We start from the raw sequence: 12,474 nt of genomic DNA on the forward strand, positions 1-12,474 counted from the left end.
GGTGGAGTTTCTACACACCATAGATTAAGGGTGTGGAGCTCTGCTGTACCTCAAGTTTCAATACAATTACTATTATCTTCTATTCAATTCTCTTTTATTCTTATTCCAAGATATACGTTGCACAACACTTTGATGAATATGATGATCCGTGACACTCATCATCATTCTCACCTATGAACGCGCGTGACTGACAACCACTTCCGTTCTACTCTAGGTCGGGCGCATATCTCTTAGATTCCCCAACAGAATCTTCGTGGTATAAGCTAGATAGATGGCGGCATTCATGAGGATCCGAAAATTCTAAACCTTGTCTATGGTATTCCGAGTAGGATTCTGGGATTGAATGACTGTGACGAGCTTCAAACTCCTGAAGGCTGGGCGTGATGACAAACGCAAAAGAATCAAGGGATTCTATTCCAACCTGATTGAGAACCGACAGATGATTAGCCGTGCTGTGACAGAGCATAGGACCATTTTCACTGAGAGGATGGGATGTAGCCATTGACAACGGTGATGCCCTACATACAGCTTGCCATGGAAAGGAGTAAGAAGGATTGGATGAATGTAATAAGAAAGTAGAGATTCAAGAGGAGCACAGCATCTCCAAACGCCTATCTGAAATTTCCACTATTGATTTACATAAGTATTTCTATCCCTTTTATTTTTTATTTATTATTAATTTTCGAACTCATCATAAACCAATTTAATCTGCCTAACTGAGATTTACAAGGTGACCATAGCTTGCTTCATACCAACAATCTCTGTGGGATCGACCCTTACTCACGTAAGGTATTACTTGGATGACCCAGTACACTTGCTGGTTAAGTTGAACGGAGTTATGATCACACCAGGGATTATTAAGATCCCAATTTATCACACCATGATCTCTTTGGGGTATTTTTGATTTCATACAAATACAAAGAGACCAACTTTGAGGATCATAATTTCGTCCACCACATACTTTAGGTCAAAGTATGATCTCATATTGCATAGAAATTCAATAGCCCGAGCCTTGGCTGATGCAAGAAATGTTGTCTACAGGGATGAAAAGGCATAATATGCCTTGTTAAGGGATTATGCTGAAGGTTAGACACTTTATATTGTGGACTTAAATATTTCTTAATCTATTTACGTTGTTGTAAATGAATCACTAAATGTTGTAAGCAAATGTATATCTGTTTATTGTATAAACTATTTGGTTCTATGTCTTAATTGGTGTGGATAATTGCAACTTGCTGATTTTATGAGATTAGAATAGATGGTTTAGTTATTTAGTTTGTTTGGTTATTTAGGTAGTCTGAATATTTAGGTACTTTGGTTTTTTAAGTAGTTTGATTATTTAGGTGGTTTGATTATTTAGGGTGATTGGTTATGTAGGTAGTTTGGTTATTGATGTTGTTTGGTTATTTTGGGTGTTTGGTGTCTGCTATATATTTTTATCTAATGCAGGGGTTGATTTCAGCTGTGGAGGAGGTCATGCCACAGGTCCACCATCGTTTTTGTGTATGGCACCTGTTGCGAAATTTCAACAAATAGTGGAAGGATCTTGAGCTGCGGAGACTCCTTTGGGATGCTGCAAGGTCAACCACCTTCCAAGATTTTATTGGCAACATGGACAAGATCAAAAGAGTCGGTGAGAAAGCATGGACATACCTTAACAAGTGGCCTATGCATTCATGGATGAAGTCTCAATTTAGCCATAGGCCAAAGCTGGATAATATATGCAACAACGCATGTGAGGTCTTCAATGCAAGGATCGAAGAGGCTAGGAGCAAGCCAATCATCACACTGCTTGAACTATTAACTGACATGATCTGGACTTAAACTGCCTTTTGTTTGGTGTGCTATAGGCATTCCTTGTGTTCATGCCTGTGTTGCTCTTGCACGGGTGAACAAGAGACTAGAGGATTTCTGTCACCCCTTGGTCACAATGGATTCATACAGGAAGACCTATGAACATTACATCAATCCTCTCTCGGGCCAATCCATGTGGAAAAAATTAGCATATAGTCAGCCCCAGGCTCCAAACATCAAATGGAAACCAGGAAAACTTACAACCAAAAGAAAAAAGGACGCTGATGAGGGTCCTAGTGTAAACAAGAAAGCTAAGCAGACTGTTATCCTAAAGAGACAGCTCAAGCCATTCACATGCACATATTGTGGTGTAAAGGGCCACACCAAGAAGGGATGCAAACAAAAGAGAGCTGATGAGCTTGCTGCTGCTCTTGCAGCTGCTATGGCAGCTTCCACGGCCAAAGCTACTCCAACTGGGAGTATACCTGCAGCTGAAGTAAGCAACACTGCCACTCCGGGACCACAAGCAGTTGGCATTCCACCATCAGTGTTTGCACCGCAAGCTGAAGAGGTTGAATTATCCCAACCAAGCTATGGTGGAACACAAGATGAGGTATCAAATGTCCCAAAATATTTGTTGCTTACTTCCTAGATTTAACTCCCCTTTTCACACTAACTCATACAAATTGTCACACTTTACTCAGGCACCACCACCAACAACAACAAGGCCACCTAAATTACCAACCAAACGGAGGACCTCACCACAATCAGTAACTACTTCTGTCGATCCCATGCAAGGAGCAAGTGCAGCCACATCTTCAAGGTTGGCAAGATTCATGAAGTTTGTTCCAACACCACAGTTCAAGGCACCAAGGAAGAAAAACCCTTGATTTTGGATGTTCTAGCTGCTGATTTCAGAATATATATGAGATTTGGGCATTGGTTGATTTTTTGGGTATTTTGTTATTTCTCTAAAAGAATAGCTCTTAGCCAGACTGTATGGTTTATTTTGATTTTTTGGTAGTAAATACTTTAACAGAGTTTAAACTTGAAGGTCTTTTTGTTTCCGAATTGGTAGCTGTTTCAGTTTGTTTATCCTTATGTGGTCAACTGATACTGTGTTACATTGGCAATGTCTTGTTTATAATCTACAACTACTATTATCAATTTACCTCTTCTGTTCATTCAGTTTGGATTTTATTTTCATAAAATCTATCTACAAATAACAAATCAATAAGCTAAACAGTTCCCATACATTCATTAACAGATGCTTTCAAACACAGTTCTTATATTTTTACCATCACAACTAAAACAATAACTAACAGAGAAAAAAATAGCAATCCTAACATTTGTATCATATATTTCTGGGTCCTTAACTCAGCTTCCAAATTTCCAATCCTCAAAGCAAGACTAACGCTCACTTCTTCATTTTTGTATGCCGCAGTGTCTTTCAAATTTTCTTTATCATCTTCTACAATGTCTACCCATCGAAAGAACCCACACCATCTTCTTCCACTACTCTGTGAACACAAAATTTAATAGTTACCATCAAAATATTCAATAACAAATCTTCAGGAAACACTCACGTTGTAATTCAGGCATCCAAAGAAGGGCTTATTTGGGTGGGTTTTCATTCTAGACTATCGGAGCACAGGACATTTCCCACACCCACACTGCTCTGGTACTCACGTGCCTCTACTCTGACTTGGCTCCTTGTTGTTGATCGCATAGAACTTTCCTCTCTTTCATCTGCACGTCTAACCATCATCCAACCATGCAAAGCAATGAGTATGATAATGAGTAGGGAAGAAGAAGAAGAAGAAGAAGAAGAAGAAGAAGAAGAAGAAGAAGAAGAAGAAGAAGAAGAAGAAGACTCTCTTTCATCTGCACGTCTAACCATCATCCAACCATGCAAAGCAATGAGTATGATAATGAGTAGGGAAGAAGAAGAAGAAGAAGAAGAAGAAGAAGAAGAAGAAGAAGAAGAAGAAGAAGAAGAAGATGATGATGATGATGATGATGATGATGATGACGAAGAAGTGCTGCGCTACTTCTGAGTTAGGTTTTAAAAAGGGATCAAGGACCAAATTGAGGTTTAAACTTTCATTTGCCACATCAATCAACCATTAGACACTCCAGCGTGGCACTCATTCGCCACGTCACTCCCGCCGGCAAGAAATATGATCGAAAAATATGAGGAGGACCACGTTGATGCATTTTTTTCAATCTGAAGGACTTAATTAGTACAATTGGAAAGTCAGAGACTAAATCGGTGCATTTTGTGAATCTCAAGGACCACTTTAGGGTTTAACTCCACTACAACATATATAGATCCGTCCCTGCTGCTAATAACGTTCCCTTCAATGCTCTATCGTTAATCTTTGAGAAATTTCGCATTTTTCTTTCTGCATGCATATATAACATATTCCACGTGCCACTATTGTCTCTCATTGGGTTTATTTTTCTGTTTAAATTATTATTATTTTTTATCTACTTTTCATTATTATTGCATGCTTCACTTGGATGTGATTTGATCATTGATCACTAGTGTATGTTAGGAAATGTATTCCGTTCTTGTGATATAATTAACAACACTAGCTGATGAATGGTTCCAACTTTCAATTGAATCATTGCATTATCTGTGTAGTGTCATGTATATTTGTTTTTTTGGTTAATTTTATTTGTTTGGACTTCAGTACTAGTGTCAAAGTATTGCCTTCAGTGAGTACATGTAAAGCTTCCTGTAAACTTGAGTATTCACGACTTCAAATTGGGCAATGTATTTGTGTGTTGGTTATTATACTGATATTCTGTAAAACAATTGTATTGTTCCCCGGAATGTAACAGAGCTTGGAGAGATACTCCGAGAAGCAGAGCATCGATGGCTTCGACCTGCTGAAATAAGCGAGATACTTCGCAATTATCAGAGGTTTGAGTTAACACCTGATCCACCTGTCAGGCCTCCAGGTAATCTGTTAGCTGTTGCTTACTTTTTATTGTATGAAGCTTACTATGTTGATTTTTCATTTTCTGTGATGCCGAAAGCCAGGGAATCCATTTTTCCCAGTGGAGGGACATCAATCTAGGGGTGTTCATGGTTTGGTTAATCCAAAAACCAAACTAGTTATTTGGTTAACCAAAAATATAGTATTGATGAATTAACTAAATTAGTTTCATATGATAAAACCGGTTATTAACCGGTTAGTAAAATTCAAAATCGATTTTTAACCGGTTATTAAAACAAAAACCGATTTTAAAAAATTAATCGGTTTTTATATAGGAAAACCAGTTTTTATATAAAAAACCAATTTTTATATAAAAAAACGGTTTTTATATCAAAAAACTGGTTTTAACACTGAAAACTGGTTTTCATATCAAAAAATCGATTTTTACACTAAAAAATTGGTTTTTATATCAAAAAATTAGTTTTTACACCCAAAAACTAATTTTTATACAAAAATTAATTTTTTTACATATAAAAATTTAAATGTGTTACCTTTTTCTTTTAAATTGTTTTTTAATCTAAAAATTAATTTTTTTTTCTTTCTAAATAATACAAGTAACATTTGTAAATAATAAAATTCCTTCCATTATAAATTATAATTACTTTTCTAAACTTTTGGTGGCAATACTTATCACATACACCTACTAAAGATAATGGAAGTGAAACATTAAATATTGGGTCAACTTGCACAAAGTGCATACACAAAGAAAAATATAAACAATACCTAAATTTAGGAATTACAGCTGAAAATGTGGACAAGACAAGGTGTATATCATAGATTAGTGGACATAAATTTTTGACAAGTTTATCATACATTGTAAAACTAAAAGAAGCAGCAAAGAATGAGCATCAAAGAAAAGAATCCGAAATTCTCATCTAGGAAAAGGTACCCCCATCAACAATTAACTTAGTAAGTCTAATCTCTTCACCACTTATAAAACAAACAATCAAGACTTTCTAGTCATCCTCAAGCGCAATTGAATCTGGACCCACTGAACAAGTAATGTCCTCTGATAAAATCAAATCTGCACACAAAAAAATTATAATTATAAATTTTAAAAAATTATAATTATAAGTTAAACTAAAACATTTTCTAAGTAAATCATATGATATATTTAAGAAACATTTAATATTCAATTTACCTTTCTTCGAAATTCTCAGGTGCAAGAGAAGAGAAAAAGTCTCCTTTAAACTAATCTTCGGTACATACAAGGACTTCTATCATTTTAGGAGTTAATGAGCTACAATATTGATCGATGATTCTTCCTCTTATACTAAAAGCAAACTCGGAAGCCACTGATAAAATTAGTATAGCCAATATGTTCCGTGCCATATTTACTAGGATGGAAAACCGAATTAACCTTCCACCATCTTAAAATATCCAAAGACTTATCATCTCACTCCCAATTTTTATTCAAATAACAATCAAGCTCACATTCCGGTTAATGAGCAATATAATTCCATATCATAAATGTCTTTGTTTTTATCAATTGTACTCGATTGAAAATGAAGTAAATGAAGACAAAAAAAACAACTTGTCTTCAATTCACCACCCACTTCGCCACCAAAAGTGGTTAACAGGTTTCGTTCAAAAATTAACAACTTCAATCCTTGACTCAGGAATTCCTAAATCTTAGAGGAGGTTTCGTTCAAGACCAATGAAGTGGATAATTAGTCCAGTCTTTCAATCTCTTTCCCTTGATCAGGGAGCATATCGTTGTGTTGGACTTTTACTTGAACCACCCTCCCCCCCCCCTCGCCCCAACACCCATACTCACACACACAAAAAAGAAAAGAAGGAAATCTTATCTTCATAGTTTATACAGACAGTGCATAACTTGTTAAACCTAACACTTGTATATGCCTTACTGTAAAGATAGAGTACTGACGTTTTTGTAATTATTTGCTATTCCTATTTATCTTAGCTGGATCACTGTTCTTGTTTGATCGAAAAACACTTCGTTATTTTCGCAAGGATGGTCATAGGTGGAGGAAGAAAAAAGATGGGAAAACTTTTAGAGAAGCTCATGAAAAGTTGAAGGTGTGCTGTTCTTTTTATTAGTTGTAATTTTCACCTTTATGGATCCATTAATTCAATTGAAACTCTGTCATGGGTCAAACTATTGTGTTGGAATACCTGCATGTAACTCAACAAAATTGTAGTTTCTAGGTTTCTCAGTTTTTTTTTTTTTTTTTGGTGTCTTCTATTTTTCTGGTGTCTAGGTTTCTCAGTTTAAATCAATCTATTTATTAATCACCTTTTCTTTTCCATTAATTTTATTTTTATGTTATTTTTTGTTGCATTAGTTGCCTAACAAATTGCCTTGATTGTTGAGTGTAGGCTGGTAATGTTGATGTCCTGAATTGTTACTATGCTCATGGGGAGGATAATGAGAACTTTCAAAGGAGAAGTTATTGGATGCTTGATGAGTAAGTTTCTGTCATTCTGTTGAACTTAGGGTTTGTAAGACCTATTCCTGATTTCTTTCATAACATTTAGAATGATACTTAGAGGCTTCTTGGCATTTTTGGTAATATTGTTGAGTTATTAATAGATTGAGTCTTAGTTTTGCATTAGTTGAAACTGTGGAAATTTGTTTTGTAATGATGTTTAATTTGTTCTTAATCCAAACTTGGACCTTGCAGACAAACAGCGTTTGTTAGGTGTTATAATAAAAGATTGAGATTAAATATATTTTGAAAACTGATAAAGCCACTGGCTGAAGTAGGATACCCTGCAGCTGCATCTGACTCATTTTGATCCTCGGGCTAACTAGAAAGGGCCATAGGGGATCTTAAGGGGATTATCACTTAAATTGCTAGTGTTGATCATTTTTCATGTCAACTTAAACATTGTTTTTGTCTGCAGGCAGTTAGAGCACATTGTTCTTGTACATTATCGTCATATTAAAGAGGTACATTTTTAATCTATTCTTTTGCATTTTTATCTTAAAATTATTTGGATAAGATGTTATATTGAAACTAGCATCAAGTAAATCTGGTGTAGGTTAAAAACAACTATGGTGATTTTCTCACCCTAATGTGATCCATTGTTCTCTTATGCCATGCTGCATAATTTACAGGGTTACAAGTCCGGCGTCTCACATTCCCCTGCAGCTCCTGTATCCTTGGTTGGTAGCTCTCGAACAAGTTCAGCGCCTTCCTCTGTCAAAATAGAGTCACCTATATCTGTATTTCAAACATCTGTTTCATCAACTGCAAATGAAGTTGAGCAGGCTGGACGAGCTTCAGTGTGTGATGATCGGCACTCAGAGAATGGTCCTCAAGTCTTGTCTCATGCTCGGCCTATTGACACTTCAATTCCTCACAATGCACGGCTGCTTGGACATGAAGCCACTGGTAAGTACTGGTTGTACTTTAAGAAAAAAGTATCAGTAATTCATATTTTCAGATATTTGGTATTCATATTTATTTTATTTTTAAATTTAATTGTTGTTAATCTGGTGATATTTAAGTGGCAAATGAACAAAGATAATTCCATTTGTTACTTGACTTGACTGTTTTTGTTTATTGGGTCCAAGGGGATGAATATTTTGTTCCTATGCTTGTCTATCTGGCAATTTTCTTTGCATTTTCTGGTCTATAAATTTATTTGCTCTGTTCTTTAGGTTTTGCTGAGTTGATGAGGGACCCTCTTATTTCATGGTCATCTTCTCTCCCTAGCTTTTATCCTGGCTCTGGCTTATCATCATGTGCAACAATAGAGAACACTAGTAGAACCACAGTTGATATGAATGATGGAGAACTTCATGTAGAAGCAGATCCCATAAATCAGCATGTTCAAAATTTCAGAGATAGGCTCATGACTGATGTGTGCATACAGCCAGTTACAGGAATGTTACATGCTGTAAATCAGGTTTAGGAATGGAAAATTGGCTATTATAAATAAATTGCAAGCTTTGATGCCAATCTCTACTTTGCTTTATGATTCCAATACTAGCCTCATAGTTTGGGTAGAGTAGTGTTAAATAGAAACTAGAAAGCCTAACAATAGTAAGAAAAATTAGCCATTTCATTTCAAGTGAATGACAGCAATATAGTAATGTATTTTACAGTTTTGTGATAAATGTATACGAAACTTCTGTGCTTGACAAGTTTTCCGATTGACACTCTGTTTCGTGTGTGTGTATGGTTTACTAGTCATGTTGCTTTCTCCATGTAACTCTCTTTTGTACGTTGTCACAGGTGCAAAAGGAGCATGATTTAGTTTCATTGCGTACCCAATTCCATCATCATCATCCTGTTTTAGCTACAAAGAACGTAGTTGAACAAAAATTCCAAGATGGTGGTTTGGACAATGATGACCCACAAAATGTTGAATCTGGGGAACTGAAGAAGCTTGATTGTTTTGGATGGTGGATGGATAAGGAGATAGGTTGAGATTGTAACAATTCCTTGATGGCTTCAGTTTCTGGCAATTACTGGAAATCACTTGATGCTAATAATGAGGATAAGGAGGTATCTAGTTTGCGCGGCATGCACTTGGATATGGACTCATTAAGTCCCTATCTTTCCCAAGAACAACTGTTTAGTATCATTGACTTTGCTCCAGATTGGGCATATGCTGGGGTTAGAACAAAGGTCAGTAATGATTTTTGGTTTTCCATAGCATTATATATTCCCCGTTCATGACTCAGACAATATGGTTTCTGATTTATTTATTCCTTCTCTGAAAGGTTTTAATAGTTGGCACATTTCTGGGGAGTAAAATGGGGATGTATGTTTGGTGAAATTGAGGTTTCGGCTGAAGTATTGGCAGAGAATGCGATACAGTGTCAAACTCCTTTGCATTCTCCAGGTCGTGTTCCATTCTATGTAACCTGCAGTAATAGGCTAGCCTGCAGTGAGATCAGAGAATTTGAATATCTTGAAAATCCAAATAAATCTGTAAGCCACGTGGGTATTGAAATCAAACCAGAAGATGAGATACAGCTTGAAGTGCGACTACTTAAAATTTTAAACTTGGGTCCTCACAGTGTGGGTTGGAAATGCTCTGTTCCCAAATGTGAAAATTCTAAAATTAAAAGAACAATGTATTTGACTAGAGACAAAAATAAGAATTTCCAGATCGGTGAAAGCAATCACATGAGCTCTAGGGATGTGTTATTTCAGAGATTAGTTAGTGACAAGCTTTTTAAATGGTTGGTCTTTAAGGTTCATGAGGGAGGAAAAGGGCCGAACATGTTGGATGCTGAAGGCCAAGGAGTGATACATTTGGCTGCTGGTCTTGGTTATGTGTGGGCTATGGCCCCTGTAGTTAATGCTGGTATTAATCCTAACTTCAGAGATGCTCATGGAAGAACAGGACTTCACTAGGCATCACATTTTAGGAGGCCAGATTCTATGGGAAACTATTTTCTTGTGCCTATTTATATTAGTAATTTTAGGGATGTTTTTCACTTTAATGCAAGGTATATATATAGGGTTTGTTTCGTGTTTGCATAACCACATTGCTATTTATTCTTTGGTTAAATTAAATTATGTTCTTGATGTACTGTATTAATTTTCTGTTCAGCCATTATATTTCACTTTCATCTATGATATAAAAGTATGCCATATTTCATGCTAAGGGGTCTATAGTTTTTAACACTTAGACTTCATTTATGATCTGTGTTAGTCTATTTTTAATCGCTGCCACCATATTTTCTGGTATATCTATATTAGTATAATGACTTTGCATCTTGACTCTGTTTTCTTTTCATTCTCTTCAGAGAGGAAACTGTGATTGCACTAGTCAAATTAGGTGCAATCCCAGGTCTTGTTGATGACCCAACATCAGCATTTCCTCGAGGGGAAACAGCAGCTGATTTAGCTTCAAGTAGAGGATATAAAGGTATTGCTGGATATCTGGCTGAGGCAGATCTTGTAAGTCAATTGTCTAGATTAACTGTTAATGAAAATGAGAAGGACAACATTCCACAAACTTAGCAACTGACAATGCATTTGAATGTGCTGATACTGATTCATCAAAGATGACAATGGATGAGCAGCACTATCTAGGAGAGTCACTTGCTGCTTTTCAAAAATCAGCTTATGCTGCTGCTTCAATCCAAGCAGCCTTTAGAGCAAGATCATTCTGTCAAAGACAACTAGCCAAGAATAGCAGTGATATTTCTGAAGATGCACTTGACCAAGTTGCTGATTCTTTGAACAAGGTTTAGAAGATGGGTCATTTTGATGATTATCTGCATTCTGCAGCTTCAAAGATTCAAAAGAGATACCATGGGTGGAAGGGAAGAAAAGATTTTTCGAGAATACGCACCGGCATTGTAAAAATTCAGGTACTTGTGCACATAGAATGTATTTTACTAGCAGCAAGGTCATGCTTGTCTTGTAGGTGATTTTTTTTTTTGAGTTTTTACAATTCTTTCCTTTCCTTTCTCCATAGTATATGCTTCTTTATATACAACCCTCAAATTGTTGTGATGGCTGTAGCTTTTTTTTTAAAGGTAACATACTGTTATTTCATTTAGTATTTGGCATTTCCTTGATTTGCCTTGCAGAGTCAATTCTTACTGCCTCTGTCCTCGGTGTCGGGTGGGTCAGTTTGCATTAGCATTTCACCAATTCAGTTTATTGGCTGTAAATGCCTTTGCGATGGAGGTAATATTGCTTCCTCATTTGACTTGCTTCTTCTTTACAGGCTCATGTTAGAGGTCACCAAGTTCGAAAGCAGTAGAAAATAGTTGTTTGGTCTGTTGGCATCGTGGAAAAGGCAATACTGCGTTGGAGGCGGAAAGGAGTTGGTCTGAGAGGATTCCGGGTTGTGCAGTCGGCTTGCACTGTGGCTGGAAATCCTGAGAAAAATTGATGAATATGAATTTCTTAGCATTGGCAGGAGACAGAAATCAGCTGATGTGAACAAAGCTCTGGATAGAGTAAAGTCTATGGTTCGCAATCCAGAGGCCCGTCATCAGTACATGAAGCTTGTCATGAAATCTCAAAATTTTAAGGTGCTGTGGTCCTATCTATTTTCTTTCCCTGGGTAATATTTTTGGCCCACTAAATATATAATCAGTTTTCCTTGATTAAAAGCAAATCAGATTGGAACAGACTGGTGATGGTGGTAGCAGTCAACCACAGCCTGTTGAGTAGTATTTGACAGGAATGGCGAAGAGTAACAGTGACTTACTTTGGATGATAGTTTAAGTCCTACGAGTAAAACTGTAAAATAAGTAACATCTAACATAGTTTTATTATGGAAATTCTGTAAATTAGAAATATAAAAGATAATTCAGGAAAGCAAGGGGAAATGTATATACAATACAGATGTCCTTTTTGTTCCCCGTTTTAGGCATGTAGAAGACAGTTCTATTTGCAATATAATTGACTTAATGTTCAACTACAAGGAGAAAGACAATTAGGGAAAAATCCTTTTAACTTGTTTGTAAACCTTTCTCATTATTTTTATAGGAATCTTAATTTGCAAGTGGTATATTATTAAGATAATTATGAAAAATAGCATATTTATACCAATTAAAATACAATAAAAAAAGTCTGCAAAAATATGTATTTTGATTTACACAAATGTTTGATAAATATCAATTATCAAATTAGTCATTATGTATTTAAGTATATTTAAATTTTAAAGTCTGCAAAAGTCTTCATGTAATCAAATTTTTAGAATAAAATCATTAAATTTTAACACGAGAGAC

The 12,474-nt window shown here is 35.9% G+C and overlaps 2 protein-coding genes across 6 annotated transcripts; both read left to right on the plus strand.

Annotated features, from left to right (window-relative positions):
- Positions 1-6,203: 6,203 nt before the first annotated feature.
- Positions 6,204-12,164, plus strand: LOC114924474 (uncharacterized). 5 transcript variants are annotated; one of them, XM_072203136.1, is made up of 10 exons: positions 6,204-6,839; positions 7,140-7,228; positions 7,668-7,713; positions 7,882-8,158; positions 8,428-8,675; positions 9,005-9,400; positions 9,496-10,230; positions 10,531-10,684; positions 10,792-11,100; positions 11,463-12,164. In XM_072203136.1, exons 2-6 carry the CDS (start codon positions 7,218-7,220, stop codon positions 9,197-9,199), a joined length of 777 nt encoding a protein of 258 aa, XP_072059237.1. In that variant the 5' UTR covers positions 6,204-6,839; positions 7,140-7,217; the 3' UTR covers positions 9,200-9,400; positions 9,496-10,230; positions 10,531-10,684; positions 10,792-11,100; positions 11,463-12,164. The 5 variants fall into 5 exon arrangements, with proteins under 5 accessions (XP_072059237.1, XP_029144946.1, XP_072059238.1 ...); XM_072203137.1 differs by lacking the exon at positions 9,496-10,230 and adding an exon at positions 11,323-11,356 and having other exon boundaries at positions 6,246-6,839; XM_029289117.2 differs by lacking the exon at positions 9,496-10,230 and adding an exon at positions 11,323-11,356 and having other exon boundaries at positions 6,246-6,839; positions 10,531-11,100.
- LOC140175156 (calmodulin-binding transcription activator 3-like) lies at positions 9,218-10,135 on the plus strand. Its single transcript, XM_072202090.1, has 2 exons — positions 9,218-9,400; positions 9,506-10,135. Exons 1-2 carry the CDS (start codon positions 9,218-9,220, stop codon positions 10,133-10,135), a joined length of 813 nt encoding a protein of 270 aa, XP_072058191.1.
- Positions 12,165-12,474: the final 310 nt, after the last annotated feature.

Source organism: Arachis hypogaea, chromosome 9, assembly GCF_003086295.3.
Source record: "Arachis hypogaea cultivar Tifrunner chromosome 9, arahy.Tifrunner.gnm2.J5K5, whole genome shotgun sequence".
Taxonomy (NCBI): Eukaryota; Viridiplantae; Streptophyta; class Magnoliopsida; order Fabales; family Fabaceae; genus Arachis; species Arachis hypogaea.

Excerpts from the sequence above, each read along its gene's own strand:
- LOC114924474 (XM_072203136.1), top strand. Across the intron at positions 7,714-7,881 it reads ATTATCGTCATATTAAAGAG|GGTTACAAGTCCGGCGTCTC; the intron begins GTACATTTTTAA and ends CATAATTTACAG. Across the intron at positions 8,676-9,004 it reads TGTTACATGCTGTAAATCAG|GTGCAAAAGGAGCATGATTT; the intron begins GTTTAGGAATGG and ends ACGTTGTCACAG.
- LOC140175156 (XM_072202090.1), top strand. The coding sequence starts at position 9,218 with ATGGCTTCAGTTTCTGGCAATTACTGGAAATCACTTGATGCTAATAAT. Across the intron at positions 9,401-9,505 it reads ATGCTGGGGTTAGAACAAAG|TTGGCACATTTCTGGGGAGT; the intron begins GTCAGTAATGAT and ends AGGTTTTAATAG.